Genomic DNA, 25520 nt, shown 5'->3' with positions numbered 1-25520 from the left:
TGAGTTCAGTTCCTAGCACCCATGTGATGGCTCAGAAACATCTATAGTTCCAGTTCCAGGGGACCCAACACTCTCTTATGGACTAAATCAGCAAACACTGCACACATGTGCACATACACACATTCAGGTAAAATATACATAAATTGGGTGGGAGGGGGAGGGGCAGGGGAGGGGCAGGGGAAACGGGGAACATGATCAGGTATGGGGTCAGTGGACAAGGAGTGAAGCTCCAAGAGCCAGCAGAATGAATGGAAATGTGTAACCTCGGGAGGTGGGAGTTGGGGGACCCTGTAGAATATATCAGAAACCTGGAAGGTGAGAAGGGCCTAAGATGAAATGCTCAACAGTGGGGAGAGGGAACTTGTAGAATCCACCCCCAGTAGAAAGAAAGGGCATCTAGTGGAGGGATGGGGTTGCCATCCCACAGTCAAAAACTCTAACCCAGAATTGTTCCTGTCTAAAAGAACTGCAGGGACAAAATGGAGAAGAGACTGAGAGAAAGGAGGTCCAGTGACAGGCTCAAATTGGAACCCATCTCAAGGCAAGGATCCAAGACCTGACACTATTATTGATGCTTTGATGTACTTACAGACAAGAGCCTAGAATTGCTGCCCTCCGAGAGACCCAACAAGCAGCTGGCTGAGACAGAAGCAGGTGCTTACACCTAACCTATGATCTGAAGTTTGGGGATTCCTGTGGTTGAATTAGGGAAAGGTTGGAAGAAGTTGAGGAGGAGGGTGACCCCATAGAACCAGCAGTCTCAACAAACCTAGACCCCCAAGATCTCTCATATACTGAGCTGGTCCAAGGCCCCTAGCACATATACAGCAGGGGACTGCCTGGTCTGGCCTCAGTGAGAGAAGATGCACCTAACCCCCCAGAGACTTGAGGCCCCAGAGAAGGCCTGGTGGGGAGGGGGTTGTAGGGACATCCTCTTGGAGATGAGGGAGGAGGATTGGGATAAGGAACTGGTGGAGGACAGAACAGGAGGGGGATAATGACTAGACTGTAAAAAGAAATAAAGATAATAAGTACATATTTTTTTTCATTCATACAAAAGACACTCAAGATTCTAGAGTCCAGACGAGTGTCTTGCATACTGGAACGCAGTAGGGAAACTTGTCTGTGGAAGTCTTGCTTCACAAGCTTTTATTTATGCTCCTGTCAAAATTACAAAGGGGTGAGGGCTCAGGAGATGGCTCAGCAGGTGAAAGCACTTGCAATGTGAGCCTATTACCTGGATTCAATCTCTGAAACCCAGGTAAAAGTGAAGGGATAGAACCTGACTCCACACACTTGTCCTCAAACCACATCCACAACTGCGCTCAGATAGCTTAATAGAAAAAAAACAACCCACCCCACACAAACCAGAGTTTGTTACACAGTGTATACATTAATTGGAACAATAGGCTATACTCTAAAACCCTGAACAAATTTATGTCAATTAAGTTTTATTTCAATTTCAAAAATCTATCATTCTGATTTATAATTTATATTACTAGGAGTAGGAACTGCTTGTTTGACCAAGGCCTTCACACTATGAAGACCTGTATTGTCGTGGGCTATTGAGTGAGCACTGTTTTACATTTAAAGACTGCATAGTTTTGTTGTTGTTGTTGTTGTTGTTGTTGTTGTTGTTGTTGTTGTTGTTTTACTGGTTATGATTGCTACATATGACAGAAGTAGACGTTAGTAGAAGCTGCTGCCTACTGAACACTGCTTTAAAAAAATGAAATATATGATGATCCAAAAGCCTTCGCTTTTTAACGATTCCTGATGACTCTGTTTCTATTTTTTTTTTCTCTAACAAATATGGCTTCTTTCTCCACATCAATGGAGAGGAACTTAGCCTTGAAGAAGACAGGGAGAAGGATGTTTTTAAAAAAGGACTAAGGTTAGACAGTAACAAGTAGTTGATTCAAAAACAATCTGAGATACTGCAGAACGATAATTTAAACAGAACTAACGCTGACAGAATAGGGAAAATGTTGGGATTAAAGATATTCAACTCATTAAGTCTAACTCAATATTCCCAAATCCAAAACCCCTGAAATCTGAAATACTTCGGATTCCAGGCCTTTTGAATAAGACATACCCTGTCCTGTCTGAGCACAGCTGTCTTCATTTCCAACTTAAGATCCTGTGACTTGGGAAAGTGTGTGCTAAAGCCCCTGGGAGACGGAACTATGGATAAATCCAGTCTTCAGATATATTATTTTTGTTCGCTTCTACACATAGCTCACATTTGAAGCGAGATCATACTGCTGAAATTCTCGGGTCGCTTAAATGAATGGTGTCTTGTGTCTGGAGACCTCAGATCCAAGCGACTTATAAATTCCAGCACTTGAGTTTTTGATGGTCCTGACTTCTAAAGCTGCGCCTATCTTAGTTTATTCTCTGTAATCGATAAGCACACACAGATTTGTCCAATCTGCTTTTAACAAGCCACGCCATATGAAGATAAGAAGTCAAAACCGATTTTTGTTATGAATGTTCTTGAAATCACGTGGCACATCATATTTGCCAACCAGACAGCTACGAACAATATACCTTGTATTTGGTGAATTTTCAAAGGAAAAAAAATTTTCCTTTCTCGAGGATAATATTAGCCTCATAAAACGTTTCTTCATTCCTAATGATCTATTTGCTCATCACCTCCCAGCCTGTTGCCCAAACTCACTGGCCTTCACCAGTGCGTCCCTTTAGGAGACGGAGGTAGGCTTCCCTCTCTGCACCTCACAGCACCCACTCACCGACTTCCTCACTGTGATAATGAGATTTTCCTCCGTGCTCACCCAGCTCTTGTTGGGGGTGCTCAGTGGTGCCGTTAAGAGCTTATTGAAAACCAAAAATTATGTCCTAAGGAGGGCGGACTGCGGGCCTGGAAGGGGGAAAATACAGTCCCTGACTGGGAGTTTCTTCAGCATTGAGAGCTGCTCAAACACTTATGAGGAGACTGGGGAATTTCCCCAGTCTTCCCCCCACCGCAGCACCCAGGCTGAGGCTGAGCGCCCGAGCCGGCTGTAGAGAGATGCTGTTCCGGAGGGTTTGCCTCTTCAGCCACTGGGAGGCCTCTGCACTCCGTTCCCCGGCGCCTGGCTGCGATTACTCACTGGAGCAGCGGCACCAGCCTTCCACCAGGGAGCCCGAGCTCCCGCCCTCCTCCCCCATCTGCAGCCTGCTGGCTCCCTCTCTCCCTCTGTCTCACTCTCTCTCTCTCTCTCTCTCTTTCTCTCCCTCTCGTATCGCAGCACAATGAAAGCCTGTGTTTCGCCGTGAGTCCGAGGAGCGGGAGTCGGTGTCAGGAAAGCGCTCGGAACAGACCTGAAAGAGAAAGGAAAATACAAGCGACTTTTTTCTTCTTTTTTTTTCCTCCCCCATCTATAAAGCGAAGCATTACAAGAGATAGAGCCACATTGCCTTTGGGAGTCCAGACCCTCTGAGAGCCACTGGTCGGGCATGGAATGTACAAAAGTGGATAGAAAAGTGGCTGGACATGACTCGGTGCAATTTGCTGGAAGTTTGTAAGTTTGACCATCGTTTGTAAATTACTCTCGGAAGACTTTGTCTCTCTTGATACTGTATTAGAATAGAACTGGGGGCGGGCGGGGGGGGTGAGAAATAAGAACGTAAGTTGGAAAGGGGGGAAATGTGTTGAAGGAGCACTCTCAGTAGCCAGCCACTTCAGACTGCTTTCATTTAAGACTCAGAAACCTAACAGGGGATCGGGATTTTTTTTGCCGGTGATTGGATTAGCTTGAAGAAAAGAGCATGGTTCTGAAGTCTAATTACTGACGTTGTTAAGACTGAAAAGCTGTCTTCTGTGGGGAGAAGACAACATCCTTCTGTACCCCCACGAGGAGAAAACACCAACACCGGAGGGAAAGAAAGGGACGGAGAAACCAACGCGGTCTTCCTTGATTTCGCAGTTTGAACATGACTTCAGAAGCCTTGGGAAACAGTCCTGATGTTTGTTTTTTAAGCTGAGTAAAAGTGAAGGCTGCCGGTTCCGTAGCCCCCGGGAGAAATGTGTTTCTCTGCAGAAACACCCCTATAAATAATTTCCCGAAGCAGCTAGGTGAGGGGGAGCCCGGATCTCTATTAATGACTCTTTCCATTCCTTTTTGCTATGTGATTCTGCTTCTTCCTTGACAATCTCTGAATTCTTGAACTGTCCCCCAGACTTTGTGTTTACAAAGTACCTAGAGGTTCTTGTCAGCCTGGTGGGGGAGAAAAAAAAAAATCTACCAACTCTGTCCAACTTCTCCTGAGCTGTCAAACGCAATTAGAGTAAGTTGATCAGGGATTGTTTCCAACTTCCTCTCTGCAATTGGTTTCTAATCTTTCTCCCCACCCTCTTGTTACCGCTCCCCTCCCCCACACCTTCTCCACTGTCTCCCCACCCTCTGAAGACCTCTATTCATGTGGCCCTGAACACTGAAACCAGCTTTGCCTGCAATAGCCAGCACCAGCCTCTTGCACCTCACCATCCCAGAGGCAGTAATCATTGTGTCCAACAAGATGGGGGACACAGCGCCCCCGCAGGCCCCCGCAGGAGGGTTAGGGGGGGCTTCTGGGGCGGGGCTCCTTGGAGGGGGCTCAGTCACCCCGAGAGTGCACAGTGCTATTGTGGAACGCCTGCGGGCTCGCATTGCTGTCTGCCGACAGCACCACCTGAGTTGTGAAGGACGCTATGAACGTGGTAGGGCCGAGAGCTCAGACCGAGAAAGGGAAAGCACCATGCAGCTTCTCAGCCTGGTCCAGCATGGCCAGGGGGCAAGGAAGGTTAGCAAACACGCTAAGGCTACAACCACGACTGCCACCACTACAGCTCCTCCACCGCCCCCTACTGCCCCTCCTGTGGCCTCCCAGGCGGCAGCCACAGCCCCACCACCTCCACCAGACTATCACCATCACCATCAGCAGCACCGGCTGACCAGTAATGATAACAGTGGGATAAACCGAGAGCAGCCAGCTTCGACCCCGGGGGATCAGCGGAACTCGGCCCTGCTTGCGGTAAGGCACCTGGTTTTCTCCTATAACTCTGGCTGTGGTCATGTGGCCTTTTGCGAAGGTGGTGGCTATCTTGGCCTCGTATGGAATGGATGGCCATGCAGAAGGCCAAGATACCAGTCCCTCAAAAACCGCCGGGTATGCATATGTGGTTGTAAGTTCTCACTATCAAAGTCACCAGTGCTCATTGTCATTGTTCTACACCCAAAGGGTGTTCCTCGAGAGGTAAGAGCCTGGGTTCTCCAGAGGCTCAGAGTCCACAGTTTGTGAAAGAATACCTTACAGCTGGGAAACCCTTGAGGGCCCTCCTGCTTTAGTATAGTGTCTCTGATTAGGCCCAGCAAGACAATCTTTACTTGACGGAGAACTTAGCTCAGTTGACCTGTTCATCTTGGCCCATCCTCCTTCCGCTGGAATTAAGGGGAGTCTGTGATTACTATTATATAACAGTGTCCCTACAGTTTTCAACAGAAACATGGGGAAACTACCTCACAGACAGACAAGCAGGAATGCTTGAGCAGAGGACTACCAGGATCCTCAGAGGCTCCTCACCCCAGGCCCCAATTCAGTCTTTTTTCCTGGTCCCTCCACGTAAGCACTTTTATCTCCCAGCACTTGTGGAAGGCACCGAGAGCTATTTGCTGGGGTTCTAGGAAGCACTTTGTCTTCAGTCCCTCCTGGAAACAGCACACACACCAAACCCTAACGCCTGAGTAAGATTCTGACTGGAAGCGCTTCCTCAGAGCCTCAGACAACACCCCACACACATACTCATCCCACAGAGCAAAAAGCTTTGAGTCATCAGTCTTGGTCAGGTGACCCACTGCTTGTGGCCTCCAGGCTTCCCCCAAAGTGCTATGCCATTAGCCTTTCAGTAGAAGTAGGAAGCCAAGCCCACAGGCTTCTCCTGCTAAGCTCCTGGAGTTCTGTGACTGCTCACGGGACAACTGCAGTCTGCCTAAGCCAAGCCTGATGAAAGGCACAGACAGAAAATGGCCATGGGTGGCCCCAAAACATTCAGAAAGCCCCAAGGAAGGAAGGCACTAAGGAGCTCCTGAGGGAAGAGAGGGCCTGTTTCAGCTGTCCTATGACTTCTTCCTGGCTGCTCTTTCCCATGTCCTTTATCTGTGGTGATTCCCGTGGTTCCCAGAAAGCTCTGGGGACTGAGACCGATGCTCTTCTTCCCCAGAGGGCAAATGTTTTTCTTGGGCTACCTAGAGCTGTGACTCTGGGACCCCCAGGTCGAGATGAAAACTAATTATCCATAATTAAACTGCCTTGGGCTTTATCCTTGAATGAAACTATTCAGTTTATACTGGAGTTTCTAGGCCTATATTCCTCTCTCCCACCTGCTCTATCCTCACTTCTCCCTGGAATTCCCAGCTAAGGGGAAGTTTGTCTTCTGAAGGAGAGATGCTGAGGAAGAAAAGGGAGTTAAGAATGAGGTTTGTGTGCATGTGCGTGTCACCAGCATCTGCAGCCAAAAGTAACTAAATGCCTTGATTGTCCCCAGTAAATTTATAATCTGTCTGCAAGTCTCCCAATAATGTGGCTTTGTGTGCTTCAGAGTCTCCTGGTGAGTGCTTCTGGGGATGAGACCAAGAGCCATGTGCCCAGGCCAGCCCCAGAGGGGAAGCCTGATCTCTGCCCTGAGTGCCAAGCCTAGAGAAGTCTGTAGCGTGGACTTTTCCTGTGGCTCTCCCTCCCAGCCTCAGCAAGGAAGGTAGCATTTCCCCTGAGGCCCTCCTTAGTTTTTGCTTCTGTTCAATTGGGAGAAAAGTTGATGAAGTTCTCTTTTACTGGAGTGTTACAGGATGCAAAATGAAACCAACTTCAGTGGTTCTTAAGTAGCCCTGCCTCAGCGGCCCAGAGAAGGGAGGTAATGGTGTCTGGTCTTTCTCCACTAAACAGTTTGCAGTTGCAAAAGCTGAAGGTGTTTGCTCTGCCACCTTTTCTCACAGACTTCTCTCTCTTCCATCGACTAAACATGCATGAAAATAGCCCCTTGCTGGGATACCCTCTGTGAGCTTAGGGATGAAACCAGGAGGTTTGGTGTCCCCTAGGTGAGAAAGGGGGCAGCTCCATTCTCATGCTCACTCCTAGAGTAGAGTGTATGGTATCCCAGGGGTTGCTCTGACACCCTTCTGTAGTTACTGGGAATTCCTGCTGTACTTTAGCTTGTACATGTGGTGCTTTGTTTCTTCCCATGTTACTTTGCTCTGTGAGGCAAATTCTGTATGAAGCTCCTGCTGCTGTTGTCAGGAGAAGGAGCCAGACATTCAAGAGTCTCATCCAGAGGCTCTCACTTTGCTCAAGTATCTCTTGTGTTGAGAGCAATGTTAATAATCTCAAAGGACCTCTGCTGAGATTGTGTGTCAGAATTCTTAATTTTATCGCAGCTATGTACAGAGGCAGATTTAGGTGGTTTGGATGTGTTGAATGTAACACTTTACTGGCTAATGTGTATGCTATAAGTGCCCATGAATGCCCGGTGGAGAAGAGGAAAGTATTGATCACCTAAATTAAAATATGCGTGGTGTACCCTGGTGAAGTTCTCTAACCAGCATGCGCCGTGCAGCAGCGTCTTGGGCATCATCAGTGCTGCCTGCCAAAGGAAGGTGAAGGGACAGCTTCTGCTCAGTGGGATAAGGCTGACTCTGAGGGTGTTCTATGCAAAGAATACATACTGTCTGGGCTCTTTAATAGCTCCAGTATAAAGAACAACGCAAGAATAACCTCTAAGTCAGTTCTAATTCTGTTCACTTGAGAGCCTAATTCTGCTACCCTTACTCAGCCAGTTTCTTCATTTAGCTCCAGTTGAGGGGAAGCCCCGCTTCCGTAGAGACTGCAAACACAGAGCCCCACAGAAGGCTGAGACTGTAGGGCTCTGACACCTTTCTAGCCACTCAGAGAAGACTTTACCACTAAGTCACTTTCTGCTGACTGACGTTATGTTTGAGTCTTTGAATAAGCTGTAAAACTCAATGACCACTGGTTTGTGGAGCTGTTAGGTTAGCACATCCGTGAAAATTATTAATCTTTCCCTCTTGCCTGAGACACGCTCTTTTTCTGTGGCACAGACCATTGTTGGTAGGCTGGGCAGATAAGTGGTCCCAAGCCACCTTCTGCTTCAGACCTTATTTATTCTCTAATGTGCTGTAGAGGAGAGAACACAGATCAGGCCAGGAGCTCATCCCTTGGTTTGGTGCCTGCTTGGTCACTTACCTGCTAGATGATGGAGGGCAAGTCATTGGGTAGTCATCTGTCAGTCAGATATCAGCTCGTGCATGAAAGCACGTGAATTAATGAGTATTTTGGGAATGGGCCTTGGGAAAAAGAGGGAACCAAGACAGAAGCATCCCCGAGCAACGATGCTGCTGAGCATCAGGGATGAAAACTGGCTCCTCCGCGGTTCACAGGGATCTGCTCAGCTTTCACTTGTCTATTTTAAGTGGTAAAATAGCTTTTATTGTAAACAGAAAGACTGGCCTTGTGAAATCAGGGCTGTCAGGATAAAGCCAAAATAGCTGTGTATTTAAGTATCTCTGAAGTCTCACGGCATACTACTCAAAGGGGGCCATGCCGTGAAGTCTTAGGTATCTTTGAAGGGTACCCTTTATATCTCTGTGTAGAGCCAACAAGCTTTGGCAAGGTATGTTCTCAGAGTGTCTAAGGACTATTTAGAGAGGTCATTTACACAAATGGGATGGGAAAGATAAACATCTTGCCAACAGTATTCGAAAATGCCAATTCTTCGTTTAAGAAAGCCACACCAATTCAACAATTGCCAAAGGTCCCAGGTGTCTTAGAAGTTTCCAATTGACCGACTCAGAGTTTCAGGGCTGCACAGGGAGAGAAGGGCACATCTGGAGGTCTGGGGCGACAGATCTACGTGACAAATCTCCTCTCTGGGACTGTGAGAGGACTGTTTACATTATTTATTTATGCAGCCATCATTTCCTTAGGAACCGGCCCATTTTGTCTTGCTTCTCTAGAATGAAGTAATAAAGGCAGAGTTCTTAGCTGCTCAGGGCCTTTCCACCTCACACAAGTAAAATAAGGCAAAACTGCAGGGGAGAAAGAGAGAGAGAGAGAGAGAGAGAGAGAGAGAGAGAGAGAGAGAGAGAGAGAGAGAGAGAGACGAGACACAGAGACTGAGACAGAGACAGAGAGACACAGGTGCTCTTTCAAATACCTTCAGAAAGCGTGTGCTAATGTCAGGGTGATGTCAGGCACACCCAGGTGCTCTGCATTTTCTAAAGCACGTGTTGCTTTCTTGGAAATAATATCATTACTAAGTACTACTCACCAATTCCTATTCAAAATACTCATCAGAATTTTTCTCTAAGTCTAAAACTTTAATGTCTGTGGCTTCCCTATGCCTCTAATTACGTTTAAGTACTAAGGTTAAGTTAAGGTGGGGGAAGGGGGGTGTCAAACATTCTTAGACACAGCAGTTAAATATCAGTAGGGTGTGAGTATGATTAATTGTTTTCTAAATTTGATGGTTCATTTTGATTCTTAGCATTGCTACTTTGTTAAAAAAAAACTTGCAGTAATTTTGAAAATTAAAAAAAACAAAAACAAACAAACAAACAAACAAACAAAACCAAACAAACACCCAGTTTTTCTATGCAGGCAGACCTGAACTTTCTGAGTGGATTTTTCCACCGCTGCCCCTTTCATCTCATCCCCTTTCGTGTGTTCAACATTCGCAGACAAGGCCATCCATGTTTAATGAAAACAACTCTAAAAGCCTCCTCCTTCATTTTCATGCTAATTTCCTTCACACTCCAGCAAGCTCTGTGGGAGAATAAAGGAGATGTGACATGCTAAAGACAAGCAGCCTTGCTGCCTTCAGTCCAATGGAGAATCACCCCCTGCACGGTGACCAGGCAACAGAACTTCCTAGCTTTCCAAAGGGCCTAAAACTGACACAGGAAACTAAAGAGGGAAACAGACCTAAAAGACCCAGGGAGCTCCTTTTACATGTTTCACGTCACACCCACCACACCAGGTGGGAGGGGTGACATTTGTCCTGTATTAGAAACAAGGACCCTAACACTAAGATAGGCATGCTGACTCATGCCTGAAACTCCAGCAACCAGAGGCCCAGGCAGATGAGGGTTAACATGAGCTTGAAGCCAGCCTAAGCTACAAAGTTTCAGGCTAGCCTGAGCTACAATGTGAAATTCTGTCTAATAGGCTAATAATAATACAACAAAAAAGCCAGGCAGAGGCAGGTAGATCTCTGTGAGTTCCAGGCTAGTATAGCTATTATCCATCAAAATAGCAGGGTGCTGAACACAGAAAGTAAATGAAACAGGAAAATTGTTAGTGGGTGAGAAAGAGACTCAAGTCTAGGCCAGGGAAGATTTTATAAACTCCCTCAGTGCTTGGGAGGGGCAAGGACGCTATTCATAAGATGAGGTGTGGATTGCAGGTGTACCTGTAGCATAAAAGTTAAATATTCGGGGGCTAGAGCAGAGAACTGTGTGGTTGGGTAAGCAGTGCAAGGAATGTAGGGTGCAGGAACACCCTGGAAATGCTGGCACTGTCACGATCAAATCCTGGTCAAAACTGAGCCAGGAAGGAGCAGAGGAGTCCAGAGCTATGAAGCAACGCTAATCCTTCCTGTGCTTCAAGACAAGTATTGCCTTTCCCTCCAGCGGCCTCTTCTCAGGGCACACAGCCTAAGTGCTCTGTTCTATGAGCTTCAAGTCCCCAAGGCTGCTTCATGCTTTGCTGTTTACACACTTCTCCATTCATCTTGAGTTACATGCAGCATGGTATGGCCTTTGGCACTGAGAGCGGAGCATTTTAAAAGCAAGAAGAGAAATGGAAAGGACTAGAGCTGAAGCCCCACCCCTGTCCAGACTTCCCTGGGCCTCGAGTTGGGAGCCAGGTCTGTCCTATCAGTGAGATGCTTTCCTCCTAAGCAGGTAGATTCTTTCAGCAACTGAGTTGTTTTGCATCCTCGTTTGAAAAGATCTTGTTGATTAAAAGAAGTATTTGCAAAATTTTACAAGACATTCTGATTAGGGATAGCATTTGAGAGGTACTTGTTTTCAATATGGATAGGTAATTTAAGTAACTTAGAGTTCAATACAGATAGGTCTTTAGGTACCCTAGAGTTCAACAGAAACCAGTGTCCTCCATTCAGCCCTCTTTTACAGGGTATAGAGAAGGAACAACTGAGGCAAGCCAGTAACTCCCACCTCTCTGATTCATAGCAGGAGGCTGGGCTATGTGGGGCTACTCACAGTTAGTGGTCTGTCTCTACTATTTTTGACCTTTCTGGCTGATAGTAAGGGGTAGATTTGAAACAATAACAGCCTGAAGAGAAAGTTTACATATGTTGTATAAGAGCTGAGGAAGTCAAGTCACTGAAGGAGCAAGTATGAAAATGAGCCAGTCTCAGCACACACACACACACACACACCACACACACACACACACACACACACACACATACACACACCACACACATACATACACACACACCACATACACACACACACATATACACACCACACACATACATACACACCACATACACACACACACACACACACACACACACACACACACACACTATCATTCTTGCTTCTCTATGATTTGAGCAAAGGCTTAGAAATCATACATCAAAATGTGGACCTGGATGTGTTTTAGAATTCGGAGAAACTATTCACTATTCTGTAGCATGCACAATGTTAGGTTTACACAAGCAAGCAATTTTAGAGTCTTTTCTCCCTTAGCACTTACTAAAGGTATGTGGATGGGGTTGAAAATCAAATTTTAAAGTTGTATTACTGAAGAAAGTTAGCAGAGCAGTTAACATGAGCCTGGGACCTGGGGTAAGATGGCCAGGTTTAAGTCACTGCTCAACCATGTAATAGCTATGTCTTCCTGGTTAACTCAATTAAATTCTCCTGCCTCACTTTCCTTTGAAATAATGGTAGTGGAACTAACTAAAAACCAGGTGTTTATTAGATGAGTCAAATGTGCAGTGCCATGGAGAGCCACAGTAAATCGTAGCTGTTAGTCTTCATCTGAGAAACAATGTGCTTGAACAAACTAGCCCAAGTTTCTACATCCAGAAGTAGGACAGACATTCAGTGTTTGCTGAGATTAGTGCAGGGTCCTGTGTCACTGGTTCCTTCTATGCTTTAGTTTGGCATTTTCATCTGGAATCTATTTCCATATTTGGCAGAATGTAGTTAGTGTCCTTGTTGAGTTGTTGAGAACAAAACTAAATAATACGTTGGTCTCAGTTTCAAACTTGACTGGAGTGCCTTCTAGACTGTGTACTTTAGAATACATTCTGAGTCTCCATTATACCTGAAGAGGGCATAATCAGTGAGTAAATGAGGTATTTCAATTACCTATCAAAATTTTTGAATCCTTTGAAGGGACTAGCCTAAACTTAACAATTTCACTAAATTTTTAATTCAAATTAGCAAATTGTTCTAAAAATAAATCCAGTTCCAGAGTTAAAAAAAAAAGGTTTAGAAGGCCTTTGCTGTGGAGAATTCATGCTTCTGCAAGCAGATTCTTGTCAAGAAATTCGTTAGCTCTGTATGCAAGCAAATAGACAACAGAAACCTGCCCCCATCTTAACCTTAAGCAGCTCATGTTTACAGTCCTTTGTCCTGATGTGGTTCCTGGTTTTGAACATTTTCTTTGCTCGGTGCATGTGCCTTTCTGTAATAAAAATATAAATAAATAAATAAATAAATAAATAAATAAATAAAAAGATGTTGCCAAGACTTCAAAGCAAGTTTAGTGCTGGCAGTTCTTAGCCAGAGCAGGGGGCACTGATGGAGAAACAATGACAAAAGAATGTCCCAGCCCTTTGGTGGACAATACTTGTGCAAGGATGGGTTCCTGGTTCTAACTCAAAGAATGTGGTCAACACCATGAGTCTTGATTTGTCTGTTCTGTTGTGTAAGCTGAGATCCCAGTCACCTTTCTTCAAGATGATGGTGCTTACGCAATGTAACATCAGACTCAGCTGGGTTTGTTTTGTTTTCTTCTTATTTTTAGTGGTGTTCTTGTTTCCTGAGTCCTCCTGACAGGTCTCTGTGGGATATGGAATCTTTATCATTGTGGTGTTTAACTTTCCCTTCTGCCAGGAACAAAGCTGAGTTCCATTAGTGTCGCTTACCCCACACTAACAGGGCTCTCCCGTGTAAAGCCGAACACAGTGAGTCCCTTGTTCTTTAGTAACACTTTTCAGGTGCTCCTAATGGATTCGAGCAGAAAGTTCATTACTTGGCTTAAGGAAAAAAGTTGAGGCTGAAGAGATGGCTCAGTTGGTAAAGTTCTCACCACACAAGCTGAAGGTCTGAGTTCCTTCCCCGGTGCCCACACTTGCGGTTCTCCTACTGGAAAGGAGAATTCACTCGCCAGCTCTCCGGCTCACCCGGTGAGTTCCAGTGAGACTCTCTATCTCCAAAGCCAAAGCAGACAGATGGCGTGCATAACCTTCACACACTCATGGGCAACCATGAACATACGTTCTTTCACATTCACGTGACGGTGAAGCAAACGGCTGTTTACAGATATCAGGACGTAGAAAGTAATCTGAAAAAGTAAAAGTCATGACAACCAAGTAGGGTACCAAAAAGCGGGTGTAAACATATCAGGATACGTTGTGTTGGGTCTCTGGGATTGTGATTGCTAGACTTAGTATAACTTTCTCATGTCAGGGGATCTCTAAAATTTAAAATACAAAAATTAAAGCACTCTTTGGATAAGCTGATGACCAGTCAAATTTTTGGTTATGGCCATGGTTTACCTAAGTGCTAAACCAGCTATGCTTGGCATGTCTGATTGCCACACGACACCATGTAATTCAGGCACAGCAAAACATGTCTTATTATCCCGTTCAAGTCTTACAGCAGCCTGGGGAAAGCCCAGAGTATAGACACGGGTACTAACAGAAAAGAACATCAACCCCCCTGACAGCAACAGAAGCGACACCTTAGTAAAGTTCGGGTCCAAGCCCCAAGCATTGCAGCAAAGAGTGCTTCCTCTGCCTGCTTAGAGTCTGTGCATGTGGATCTGTTTGCAAGCTCAGTCCCCCAGAGAGAAAGTCTGAGCTGTCTTTGTGCTAAATTAAACATTGGTTTTCTCCTTGGGAACCTGATCTTCCATAGGCCAGGCAACAATATCTTTCTGAGAGAGCCCAGCCAAGCATTTCCCGCAGGAACACACTGGCTGGGGAGCCTTTTCACTTGCTGTCTTCTTAGCTCCTGTGAGAGTGTGATGCAGGGGAGTTGTTTTGTCTAACCGGATCCAGAAGCCCTCAGAGCAAAGACTCACACCCTAATCCCCGGTATAAGGCTGTCGTATGCTGCTTAACATATAATAAATGAAAATGGCTAGAGAGGCAGCCAGATTATGTGGGATTACATGTTCACATGGAAGGGGTTTTCTTACCTCTCTCCCTATAAATACTACACTCACAACATGCAAGGGAGTGTGTACCTAGCAGAAGCTATCTTCTCTGCATTATCCCATCTCCATCCTGCCTGTCTCCCCCCCCACCCCCCCGCCCCAGAGGGCTAGTTCATGTAGCTCTAAAAATAGACCACTAGTCTACAATTTATAGACCTGTGTGAGCCTGCAGAGAGAAAACAGACCAAACTCTAGATGAAGAAATTAAAGCTCATTAAAACACAAAACACACAAACAACAACATTAGAGCTAGAGAGGAACACAGGGCTTTTCAAATCTGTTTGGGGCTACACAAAGTGTCATGCTATAATAGTAATATAGATAATAGTAGAACATTAATAGAGATAATAGTAGAACATTGTTTAAAACATTAAAATTCTGTTGGTAGAGGGAGCATGGGACTGCAAATCTTTCTTTAGGGTGGTTTTTAAGTGCTCCTACAATGCCCTTAATCTCACATAGTCCTTTCTACTGGTGCTTTGTTATTCATAAAAAGAACGGTCCGCTGTTTCCTCCTTCAAACTTTATGTGTGACTTGCTTTAACCAAGTCTAAGTAACAAGAATGACATCATGCTGTACCTGAGGATGTCCTTGACGTCTTCTTGGAACCCAGACCCAAGAAGCTGGGCCTGCCTAGAGGCTGCGTATCCACATGCAGAGAAGGCAAAGTGCCCCTCCTGCAAGGGCACCAGTGTCCTCGAGTGACCAAACCCCACTCCTCCACCTCGGCACAACCTGCTAGGGAACCACCCTATACACAGCCTGCAAACCACCCTACACAGCCCACAGAGCTATGAGAAATTCCGCTTGGCTACACAGAGTCACTAAGTTTGGGTGCCTTATAATATCACAGAGGTTGACCAAATCAGGGCTGGAAACCAGTACAGGGCAATGGCTGCTGGATTTATTCGTGTTTCTGAGGATGCTTTACTTTAAGTAAAGTATTTACTTTAAGTAGTATTCTACATCCCTCCAAAAGTTGTGAAGTTAAATTAGATAGTACTTGAAACCAGGAAACCAAGCAGGTGGTCAACATAATGTCAAGCTCACAGCACAGGTGTGCTTCCTTCACCTGTCCTTTGACACCCCACTTTCCTATCATGTGCACACAAACTCTCCCGGGCTTCCCCAGCTAACTGTTCCTCGGAACATCATTTTTCCCTTTTTCTGGATTATAGCCTCTCATTCCTCCTAACTACCAGATTTCCAGCATTCTTGTTCCGCTCCAGGGGTCACATCTGCCTTCGGTAGTCTACTCTTAAAATAGAAAAGGGTTAACCTCATAAAGATGTCACTCCCTCTTACTGTTATGCTGCCCTTGGGAGACTCAAACAGCATAGCAAATACATACGGCCGATGTAATTGCGTTCGATCCTGGAGGTCACCGAGGACTTGGTGAGCTGGGACAGAATACAGGGAAGAAACAGATTCCGTCTTTAAAAGCATTCTTCTCAATTTCCACTGGCTTTTCCGTGGGAAATCACCCTGCTCTGTGTGCCTTATTTCAACTTTCACATCACAGGAATACACAAATGAAGGAATGGTTGAGTATTAGGCCCACATACTGCCTGGATTAGTGATGCAGTAAGAGTCTAGCCTAGAAAGCAGGGATGCCAACTAGCAGTGAAACTTAAGACCTTCACTTCACTGGTATTGACTTCTAGTGTTATTACTAATATTATCATCATCATCATCATTGTAAAACAGTAAGAAGAACCTGGTGAGTGGCTTTGGTTCCCACTGAGGCCTGTTTCAATGATACACTTTTGAATACTTCCTGTGTATATGGATTTTATTTCTTAGACTTTAGTATTTTCAGGATTGTTTTTATTGAGGAACAATGAAAAAGGAGTTAATAAAGATGGGTATCATTTACTTTTTAAAAAAAGATATTGATAATGAGAGTCCAAAGTAGCCTTGGTGTCAAGCTCTAGCCATGTCAGAAGGGGCAGAGACCAGTAGTATTCATTTCTTAGCACAGGGTTCTTAGTACAGGGTGCTTAGTGCAGGTGCTTAGTACAGGGTGCTTAGTGCAGGTGCTTAGTACAGGGTTTCTTAGGCAGGGCAGACAGCCTAAGAAACATGATTGTGGTAGGAGTGCTTTGTTTAATTTGTTTGCAGCTGGAGTCCCGATTCCCCAACACCTACCAATGCCACTTGCAGCGTTTCTGTGGAGTAAAGAGGATTCCTGAGCTGAGTACCACCATGAGATGATAGCATGCAATGCAGAATATAAAATGAAATGTGGGTCCTTCTCAGGAGCTGACGGGTGTTCAAGTGCACACATCAGTCCCCCCATCTGTTTGTCTCTCCCTCATAGACACATAACAATTGAGAAGTACAGATTGATGGAGGGATTCTATCCTTGTCACCACTTCATCTTTAAAATATGTTTTCTCTTTAAAGGAGGACTATAAAAGACAGTCAGAGAAATTGGCTTGGGGGATGGGATTCAGCTCACTGCTATTTTTTTTCCTTATCACTAAAACCCTAAGCAGAGAGCATAATCACCTATTTCCCCAGGGCAGCCCTAAGCCCTGAAAACTCGGCTCTGTTTAGGGATTTAATAGAACTGGAAAGAAGAAATAAGCAAGATGATTCAGAGATGAATTCTCAACACATACCTCGCCCTCCCTCTCTCTAGAAGCAGCTAAAGCACAGCTCTTCATCGTCCTATGACTCTCAGCATCTTGGGGGTCTTTGGATCATGTCAGAGGCTCCAGAACAGCTGGGTGCTTTTCTTAACAAAGCACGATGTAACTGACATGAATCAAAGCCTCCTTTGGTTGAGGTTGTCACAGTGTTCACTGAAGGCCTTCATTGTCTGTTAGGTTGGAGTCACAGAGGTATTGACTTCCCCCCCCCCACCCCACCCCCCCCAGTTACTTCTAAATAGCTTGGAATTTCTTTTGTTAAGATTTTTAGATGAAAACATCTTGGTGTTATGCTGTGCAACGTGACTTTTCTTTCTTTATGCCTAAAGCGAAGGATATTAAGTTGCCTTTCTTCTGTCTTACCTTTGCTGAGGAAATGTATCCAAAAGTCCCCATTATGCCTGCACACACACACACACACACACACACACACACACACACACATCACACACACACACACACACATCACACACACACACATCACACACACATACACAATATACACATAACACACATACACTGTACACACAACACACGCACATAACACACACACACTCACATGCACACATACAACACACAAGATGCACAATACACATACACTTTGCTCAGAATAATTGTTTTTAGTATGACACAAGGTGGCCATGAGAGTGATTTTCAGAGAAAATTAGAAACAAAGAAATGCATCAAAGAATATTTTTAGAATTCCTGCAAAAGACAATGCAAAACCAAACAAAATCATGCTGACTTAGAGAAACTAGGAACAATGTTAGAAAAGCTAGAGACAGGAACCTTCTAGGCTGGTCCAGACTTCTACCACCGTGGTTCTCTTGGGTTAATCACCCATGTCCCCAGCAACCCAGCTGGATCTGGCTCCTTAGTACTCTGCCTGCTGAATCATTCTTTTCGTACAAAAGTTAGCTCTAGTAGACAGACCTCAATGACTGCTTAAGAGGGTAGGCGCATGGCTGGGCCTCCCTAATTCCTGCCTACTTTAGCCTCTTAGAGCTTTTATTTTTCTCGTAACTTTTACCATGAAATTTATTTTGTCGTTATCTGAATTCCTAGTATCTGGGTTTTTTCTCTTTCCCCAGTGAGACTATAAACTCCATGAGACCAGGGGCCATGACAGTCTTGTTTACAACACGCATCCAAGGCCCTTAAAGTCCTGGAGCTATGCAGTAAATATCTGTTGAATCAATTGCCAGATTGTTGAGTTTTAACCTATAGCTCTCAGATCTAGCTTCCAGAGATGGGAGAAAAAGAAAAGGAGAAGAGATCATGCAAGGTCCTACATACTTAATTATGCCTTTAACATAGATGGACCTAGGATGGAGTGGGGGAGGGAGAGAATATGTTAATGTGATTAAAAACAGGATCCCATTGAAAAATTCAGAGGGTAGATAATATCTTAAAAGTTTTCCCAGGTTCAGATTCTAGTCTTGTCTCTTATGAGAGGACAGTGTTGGTGTGAGGAAGAGGGAATGGCATAGGTGTTGAGTACTTATGTGCTGGGGCCTCACCCCAAACATCTCCTTGGACAGAGCTTACAGTTTAATATAAGGAAGGAACATGACAATTGTGACTGGCAGTGCACAACACCTTGCTTCTTACTTGAAGACATATCCGGGTTAATTAAAGAAAAGCAAATCTGAGAATCACTCTGCAAAGTGAGAGCCACAAGAAAATGTCTGCCCTCAGAGTTCTCAGAACCCCCTTTGCACCCTCTGACACAGCCGCTCTGCCCATCAGTCTTCCTGGCTCAGCCCAGGTCCTGCTTTCACTAGATTGTGTGGAATGCTGATAGTGAGGCTTTGGTGCCTTGGGGCTATTGCAGTCCTTCAATCACTGAGGGTCAAGAACTGTAGAGAAAATGCGGCTGGTTCCTTTAGTGGAGAATAGCATTCTGCTTGAGAACAGGAAACACTGGGTAGAGTACTGCTCATTGGTCAGTGTTAAGGACCTGAGTTTGATCCTCAGTATTGATGAAGAAGAGGAAGGAGTGATAGAAGAAGGAAAGGAAAAGGAAAGGAAGAGGAGGGAAGGGAAGGGAATGAAGAAAAGGAGGGAAAGAGGAAGAAGAAGAGAAAAGAAAAAGAAAATCAGAAAAACAATGGTTAGAAAATTAGTACCAGGACTACTGGGGGATGGTGGCATAGCCCACTGTCAGGAAGCATGCAGAAGCACTGGCTATAATAATAGCAATACCTAACATGGATACCATCCACCTTTTCCTCACGGAAACCCGGTGCTATTGCTAAGCTGTCAGTACAGCTATTTGTACTCTACAAATGAGAAACAGACTTGGAGAAGTTGAGGAACAGTACTATTAAACACCAGCTGTGCTTTGTATGGTTGGCAGGTCCACACATCGTCTCCACATGTTCTCTGCAGAGCTGACTTTACAGACAAGTGGGAAGGGCTTAGACCTGTTTGTGCTAAGTCTGCAAGCCTGTAGTCCACCACAGGGCACACTGGCAGCAACCTCGAGGAAGCAGGGTTACAAATCCTTAACTGGGTTTGCAGCTGGATTGGGCCAATGAAGGTCCGAGCTTCACAAACTCACCCACACAGAACTCGAAGCCAATGACACTTCTAGAAGGAATGGCAGTCATGAGTGGAGTGTGGGTGTCAGATTCTCCAGCCACACCAAACTAGAATAAAGGCGCCTGGAAAGGGGTCTTTTTTTCTTCTTCTTCTTACTTTTCTTTTTCTTATTTCAATCATTAATTTGTAAGAAAACAAGTCAAGGCGAGTTAATTTTGTAATTAATTAATTACAAAATTCATTTGTAAGAAAACAAGTCATAAATTAAAAGTATGGTTTAATTTATGAAACTAAACACTTAGCTGAATGTTTATGACTCTAAGGAGTTCAGTAGCAGGGTCATGAAGAAGGGCTGCAGAGTCCTGTGAAGGAAGGACTCAAAGGAGGTTCCCCATGGTTCTTCCTTGGAACCACAAGCTTTTCTCCTTCCTGTGACTCTTTTTTGAGTAATATCTTGGATGGGACTTAAAGGAAAGAACTGCTGCTTTTTGCTGAGCAGATACCTTCGTAAGCACTCAGTTCCAAGTGGGGAATACACTTCTCTAAGTTGAAGAATGTTTTATTTTACCAAAAGAAAGTAGTAGGGGATTATAACCAATGAGACTTTTGATGGAGGTAAAGATATGTTTTATTTTGATTCAAGTTCCACCACTGTGGCGTCAGATGTCTGGCATGCATCATTCAGTGAATGTTAACCAATATACAAACACGAACTTTTGTGTATGTGTGTGAATGCTTGCATATATGTATATGTAGGTACATATGTGTCCATATGTGTTGAGGCTGAAGGATGTCTCAGCTGTGGTTTCTCGGGAGCTATCCATCTTCTCTTGTTTGTGTGTGTCTGAACTGACCAAGAATGCTAGGCTATCTGGCCAGAGAGCACCAGGAATCCTCCTCTCTACATCCCCAGTAAAAGGATTCCAGACACATAGTACCTACCCCGGCTTTTTGTATGTGGATTCTGGGGACTGAACTCAAGCCTTTATGGCTGACTAAGCCAACCGACTCAGCAACCTCACAAGCATACTGTGTGTCTGTTTGTTTGTTGTTTAGTCAGGGTCTCACAATGTAGTCCTGGCTATCCTGGAACTCACTGCCTAGACAGGACTGGCCTCACACTCGCGGGGATTCACTTGCTTCTGCTTCTCAAGTAGCGAGGCTAAACCTCCGAGCCACTACTCTTAGCTTTTACAAGCATAAAAATTTGAGATCACAACCCTTTCTAGCATGTTCTATGCACAGAGTGAGAAATACTGTCCTTCTCCATGGCCTTTTGGTATAGCATGCATTTTAAAAATCACATTATGTGTCTAATTGGTCAGGCACTATTCTAGATGTTTTTGAAGCATTGGCTCATGTCCCTGTACTTAAACCATGACATTATTCCCATTTGACAGATAAGGAAATAAAGGTGAGGGCTGACTAGTGATACAGTAAGAAACTGAACCATTGCTAGCTGCTAGAGGCCTATTACTAGTACCTCTAACCAGTGTCCCTTGCTGTGTGTAGAAGACACACAGGTTTCATCAGACTCCAGTTCATGTCTGATCCAGGCCTGAGCTTGGAAGCCAGTGCAACAAAGTATTTGCAATCCAATGCTGATTAGACATGAAGAGTCATCTTAGCTGCAGATGCAGTTCAGAAGGAATGCCTAAGGCTATAGATCACTCTTTACAAAGTTGCCAGTCTCCTGTTGTCTAAGCCTCAGAAAGTGCCGGAACATGTAGTCCGTGAATGACAGATACGCTCTGGCTTGCATTCTGGGATAGGTTTCTACAGCCACCTGGAAGGCCTGTGGAGGATTCTGAAATAAAACGTGTGCTCCTGGGAAGGAGAACGATGCTGAGTCATTATCCACACTGGCCCCGTGGGCATGGCTGGTCCCTGGGATAGACTTTTTAATGCTCAGGAGCCAGACATGGAGTATCTTCAATGTGCATTCCAGATGAGATGTTAATTCCTGTGGAGGAATGATTCCAGACCTGATTATATTGTGAGAAGGCTAAAGTCCATCTAGAAAACAAGTTTATGTTTAGAAATAAATTGCCTTCACCTTGTGGTCCTTACAGATACTGCAGCCTCTGTTCTGCAAGTGTAGTGTGGGCACTCTTCTTCCCCACTGCTTGCAACCAGATCACTCTCTCTAAGTCCCTCCCTCACACATGAAAATCCTGCAGACACCATCTCCATTGTGTATATTCTGAAAGAGTTGTTCTTTGGATGGGCCACAGAAAGTGTGGAAATGCCAAGCATGAAACCCAGAAAATAAGAGTCATCCTTGGAGTTTTCTTTTGGGAATTAGATCTTGCTATAAGCTTCCATAACACTTCTCAGTAAATCTGTTGTTATGTCTAAGTCCTGCCCTCGGCTCAGGAATTGAGAGGAAAAGAATGCAGTTCCCCCAGCATTCTTGTCAGGAGCTCTTTCTGTGCTAGTAGACAGGAGACTTAGCTTTTTGAGTTTTCAAGTTCCTCTGTCTAGAATGCACATTTCTATACTGTGGCTTACAAGCATGTTCAATGTGAGTCCGCTCCATGGTTTTTGTCAGATTCCCAAAGTGCTCCAAGGCCTGAAGAACCGGAAGTCAAGGCTTGGGGTGGGAGGAAGAAGAATCTTAGGAATTCTGGAGTAGTGAGGTTGTTGTCCGGAGCAGTAAGCTCCGGGAGGGCTGTGGAGTTGATTACCAGTCTGCATTCTGCTCACTCTGGTTTCAGGAATCTGAGCTGAAATCAAATGTACCTTGTTTTGTGCCTGGTTCTCTAACTAACCCTGGGCCTTCTTTATCTGTTGTGTTATCTATCTGGGTACCATTGCCCAGTTTTCTAGAAAACTATCTGTGTCCCCGGGTCTGCTCTCTTGTGCAGGTTTCTTTCATTCTCATCTGCAGTTAAGAGCCCAGGCAACAGTTTCTTGTGCTTAGTTTCCAAGTGACCTCTCACATTTGCAGGCTTCCTGCCCTCTCACCTTGACCTCTGCATTTAAATAATGTCTTTCCTTGTCATTGTGAGGACCTTTTTTAGTGAACATTTGAGGGCTGGCTTGCAGCTTTTTCCTGGGACATTGGCACAGGGACTGTTCTTATTAGCTGGGCACCCCAGGCTGCTGGAGTTCCTATCTTGGCAGTGGACCATCAAACACCCTATTTTTAAGAGTCTCTAACTTAGTTGTAAACACGTGCTGTGACTGGGCTCTCTGTCTCTTTACTCATATTTACTGAAGTGGTTTAGCTGTTGAAAGTTGTTATGATGAAAAAATTAAAAAAATAAAGGCTTGGCTTCCAGGATTGTTATTTTTCTCTTGTCTAACTCAAAAATACATGATCTCACAAAAAAGAAAGAAGGAAGAAAAGACAGACAGACAAATGGATAGAGGGAAGGAAGGAAGGGAGGAAGGAAGAAAGGGAGAAAGGGAAGGAAGGAAGAATAGAGGAAAGAAAGAAAGAAAGAAAAAAAAAGAAAGAAAGAAAGAAAGAAAGGAAGAAAGAAAGAAAAGAAAGAAAGAAAGAAGGAAAGAAGAAAAGAAAGAGGAAAGGAAGGAATTGGTGTTTGGTTGCTTAATTTGATGGTCTAGTCATATTGCTAACTTAAGGGGGAGGGGGAGAAATTAACCCACTAGGTCAGTTTACTCTGACAAATGCCAATCAAACATGCATGGGGGAGGGTGTGGTATGTGCTACACATGTTTAAATGATTGGACCTACTCAAATAAATCAATCTGGTTGGCTTTGTAAACTGTTTATGCTCCTAAGATCATGTGTATTTATAATAAAAAAACATTCTATAGATATATTTAAGTTCTAAACACTTTCCTTGTTCCATCAGGAGACTTAACCACCATCCCAAACTCTCATCATTCCATCCATGTACACTGGTGGACTGTTGACATCTGAGTCCCTCACAGAACAATACACAGGAATTTGGTGAAGGAAAGACTATCACACATATATCTATCCTTTTGATCCCTTTAAGAAATGTAGGGTAACCAAACATATCTTAAACTTTTGAGGAGATTATGACTTATGGCTTAGAGCAGGAGATTCAGGAATTTAAATGTTAAGAGGTTAGATTCTGGCTTTTTCCTCTTGTGATTTAAGACTCTGAGTGCAATGTCAGGCAAATTCCTGTACTCATCACAGGAGGAACACCAGCTTTCCTCGGGGTTAGCTTTTCACGAAAGCTGGCTAATTAGAGGAGGACTCTACCCTCAGAGATTATATATGCTCATGTATAAGGTCACTGTGTTTTTGTGGGGTCATGACTCCCCACTATGGGCAGCCACTTACTGAGCAGGTAGGTTGGCCTGGAAGCCATCAAGCAGAGGGACAAGTGTATCTCTTGGGTTTGGATCTTTTTGGAACACTCATCTCATCAGTGTTGATTTTACCCCTCCAGTAAAATGATGCTTTCTTCCTTACATCACAGGAAGAGAAGCGTGAACACAGTATAGCACATGGTTCTCACATATTCTGTTTCCCAGATGGCTGTGCTCTGAATATGTTTGCTTTACCATGGTTGTTGTGTAATGCAAGGTCTATTGCCATGCTTCCTGACCTGGCTTTTAAATCTCCCTCCTTCTAAAATGCTTGCAAAGATAAGAACATTCTACTTGGTGCAGGCATTTGGTCAAGTTAGGTAGTTGATTTTCCAGGAAAAACAAATCCAGATATGTGAAACTGGGAGGGAAGTCCCCCCTTAGGTTTACCTTTTCGTGATTGCTTGCCATGCAATCACGAAAACCCTAATTTGAAATTCCTAGAACCCAGGTAAAGACGGATGCAGCAGCTCGAATTCGTAATCCCAGACCCAGCATCCTTTCAATGTGATGGGAGGTGAAGACAAGAAGTCTTGGAAGTTTTTGAGCCAGCCCACACCACACTTACAGGAACACACACACACACACACACACACACACACACACACACTATCCCTCCCTCCCTTCTTCCTATCCTGTCCCTCTTCTAATTAAAGTATTAATGAATTGAAGACCATCGCAGGAGGTGGATAAGAAAAGGGGAGTAACACAGTCAAGCCCCAGATGGGAGCAGTCTATTCTGCCCATAAATTCTATCTGCTTATGCAGATGATGGGCTGTTCTATGAGAAGTCTTCCCTAGAAACAACCATGTGCTTCTTCCTGGAGCTGTCATGAGCGCTCATCAAAGGAATGCTAGGATTGACTAGAACGGTACTCTTGCGGATTCTGGACAAAGTTACTTTGGAGCTGAGGTAGTGCATAAAAACATCGTTTTTCTTAGCCTTCCAATGTGCTACCACACCATTAACAGTGCTCCATCATTAGCTGTGCTATGGGGCATTAAATGGCATGAGGCGTAAATCAGCCAGTAAAGCAAGGAACTCCTTTCACTTCACTCTATTTTTCTCCTTGTCAAAGTGTAAGTATTTATCTTTAAAAATGTGTTTTATTAATTCATTGAGAATTTAATACAATAGTTTTCATCACAATCAACCCCAACGCCTCCACTTAATTCCTTCCACATCTAGCTAACTCCAGCTTGGAGCACAGAGGGGTTCATGAGTCCCTACATCTAACTGCGAAGCTGTGGACAGTTGATGGCTGCTACATCAATGGTTCTCAACCTGTGGGTCACGGCCCCCATTGAATGTTGAATGACCCTTCAACAGGAATCGCCTCAGACCACTGGGAAACACAAATATTTACACCATGATTCATAACAGTAGCAGAATTATAGTTATAAAGTAGCAATGAAAATAATGTTATAGTTGGGAGTCACCATACTGTGAGGAACTACACTAAAGGATCACAGCGTTAGGAAGGTTGAAAACCACTGTTCTAGAGGATAGAGAGTTGATTTCTTCTAAGGGT

General features: G+C 44.5%; 1 protein-coding gene across 1 annotated transcript in view; it reads left to right on the top strand.

The window, feature by feature from the left end:
- Positions 1–3628: 3628 nt before the first annotated feature.
- The window catches only part of Maml2 (mastermind like transcriptional coactivator 2), a 322888-nt gene continuing 300996 nt past the window's right edge, over positions 3629–25520 (top strand). The window contains exon 1 of the mRNA XM_076926071.1: positions 3629–5016. Within this exon, the coding sequence (XP_076782186.1) occupies positions 4522–5016 (495 nt within the window). The 5' untranslated portion in view covers positions 3629–4521. The remainder of the gene's footprint in view (positions 5017–25520) is intronic.

The sequence above is a fragment of the Arvicanthis niloticus genome, chromosome 27, assembly GCF_011762505.2.
Source record: "Arvicanthis niloticus isolate mArvNil1 chromosome 27, mArvNil1.pat.X, whole genome shotgun sequence".
Lineage (NCBI taxonomy): Eukaryota > Metazoa > Chordata > Mammalia > Rodentia > Muridae > Arvicanthis > Arvicanthis niloticus.
The sequence above is the reverse complement of the archived record's forward strand: the minus strand, read 5'-3'. Positions and strand labels throughout refer to the sequence as shown.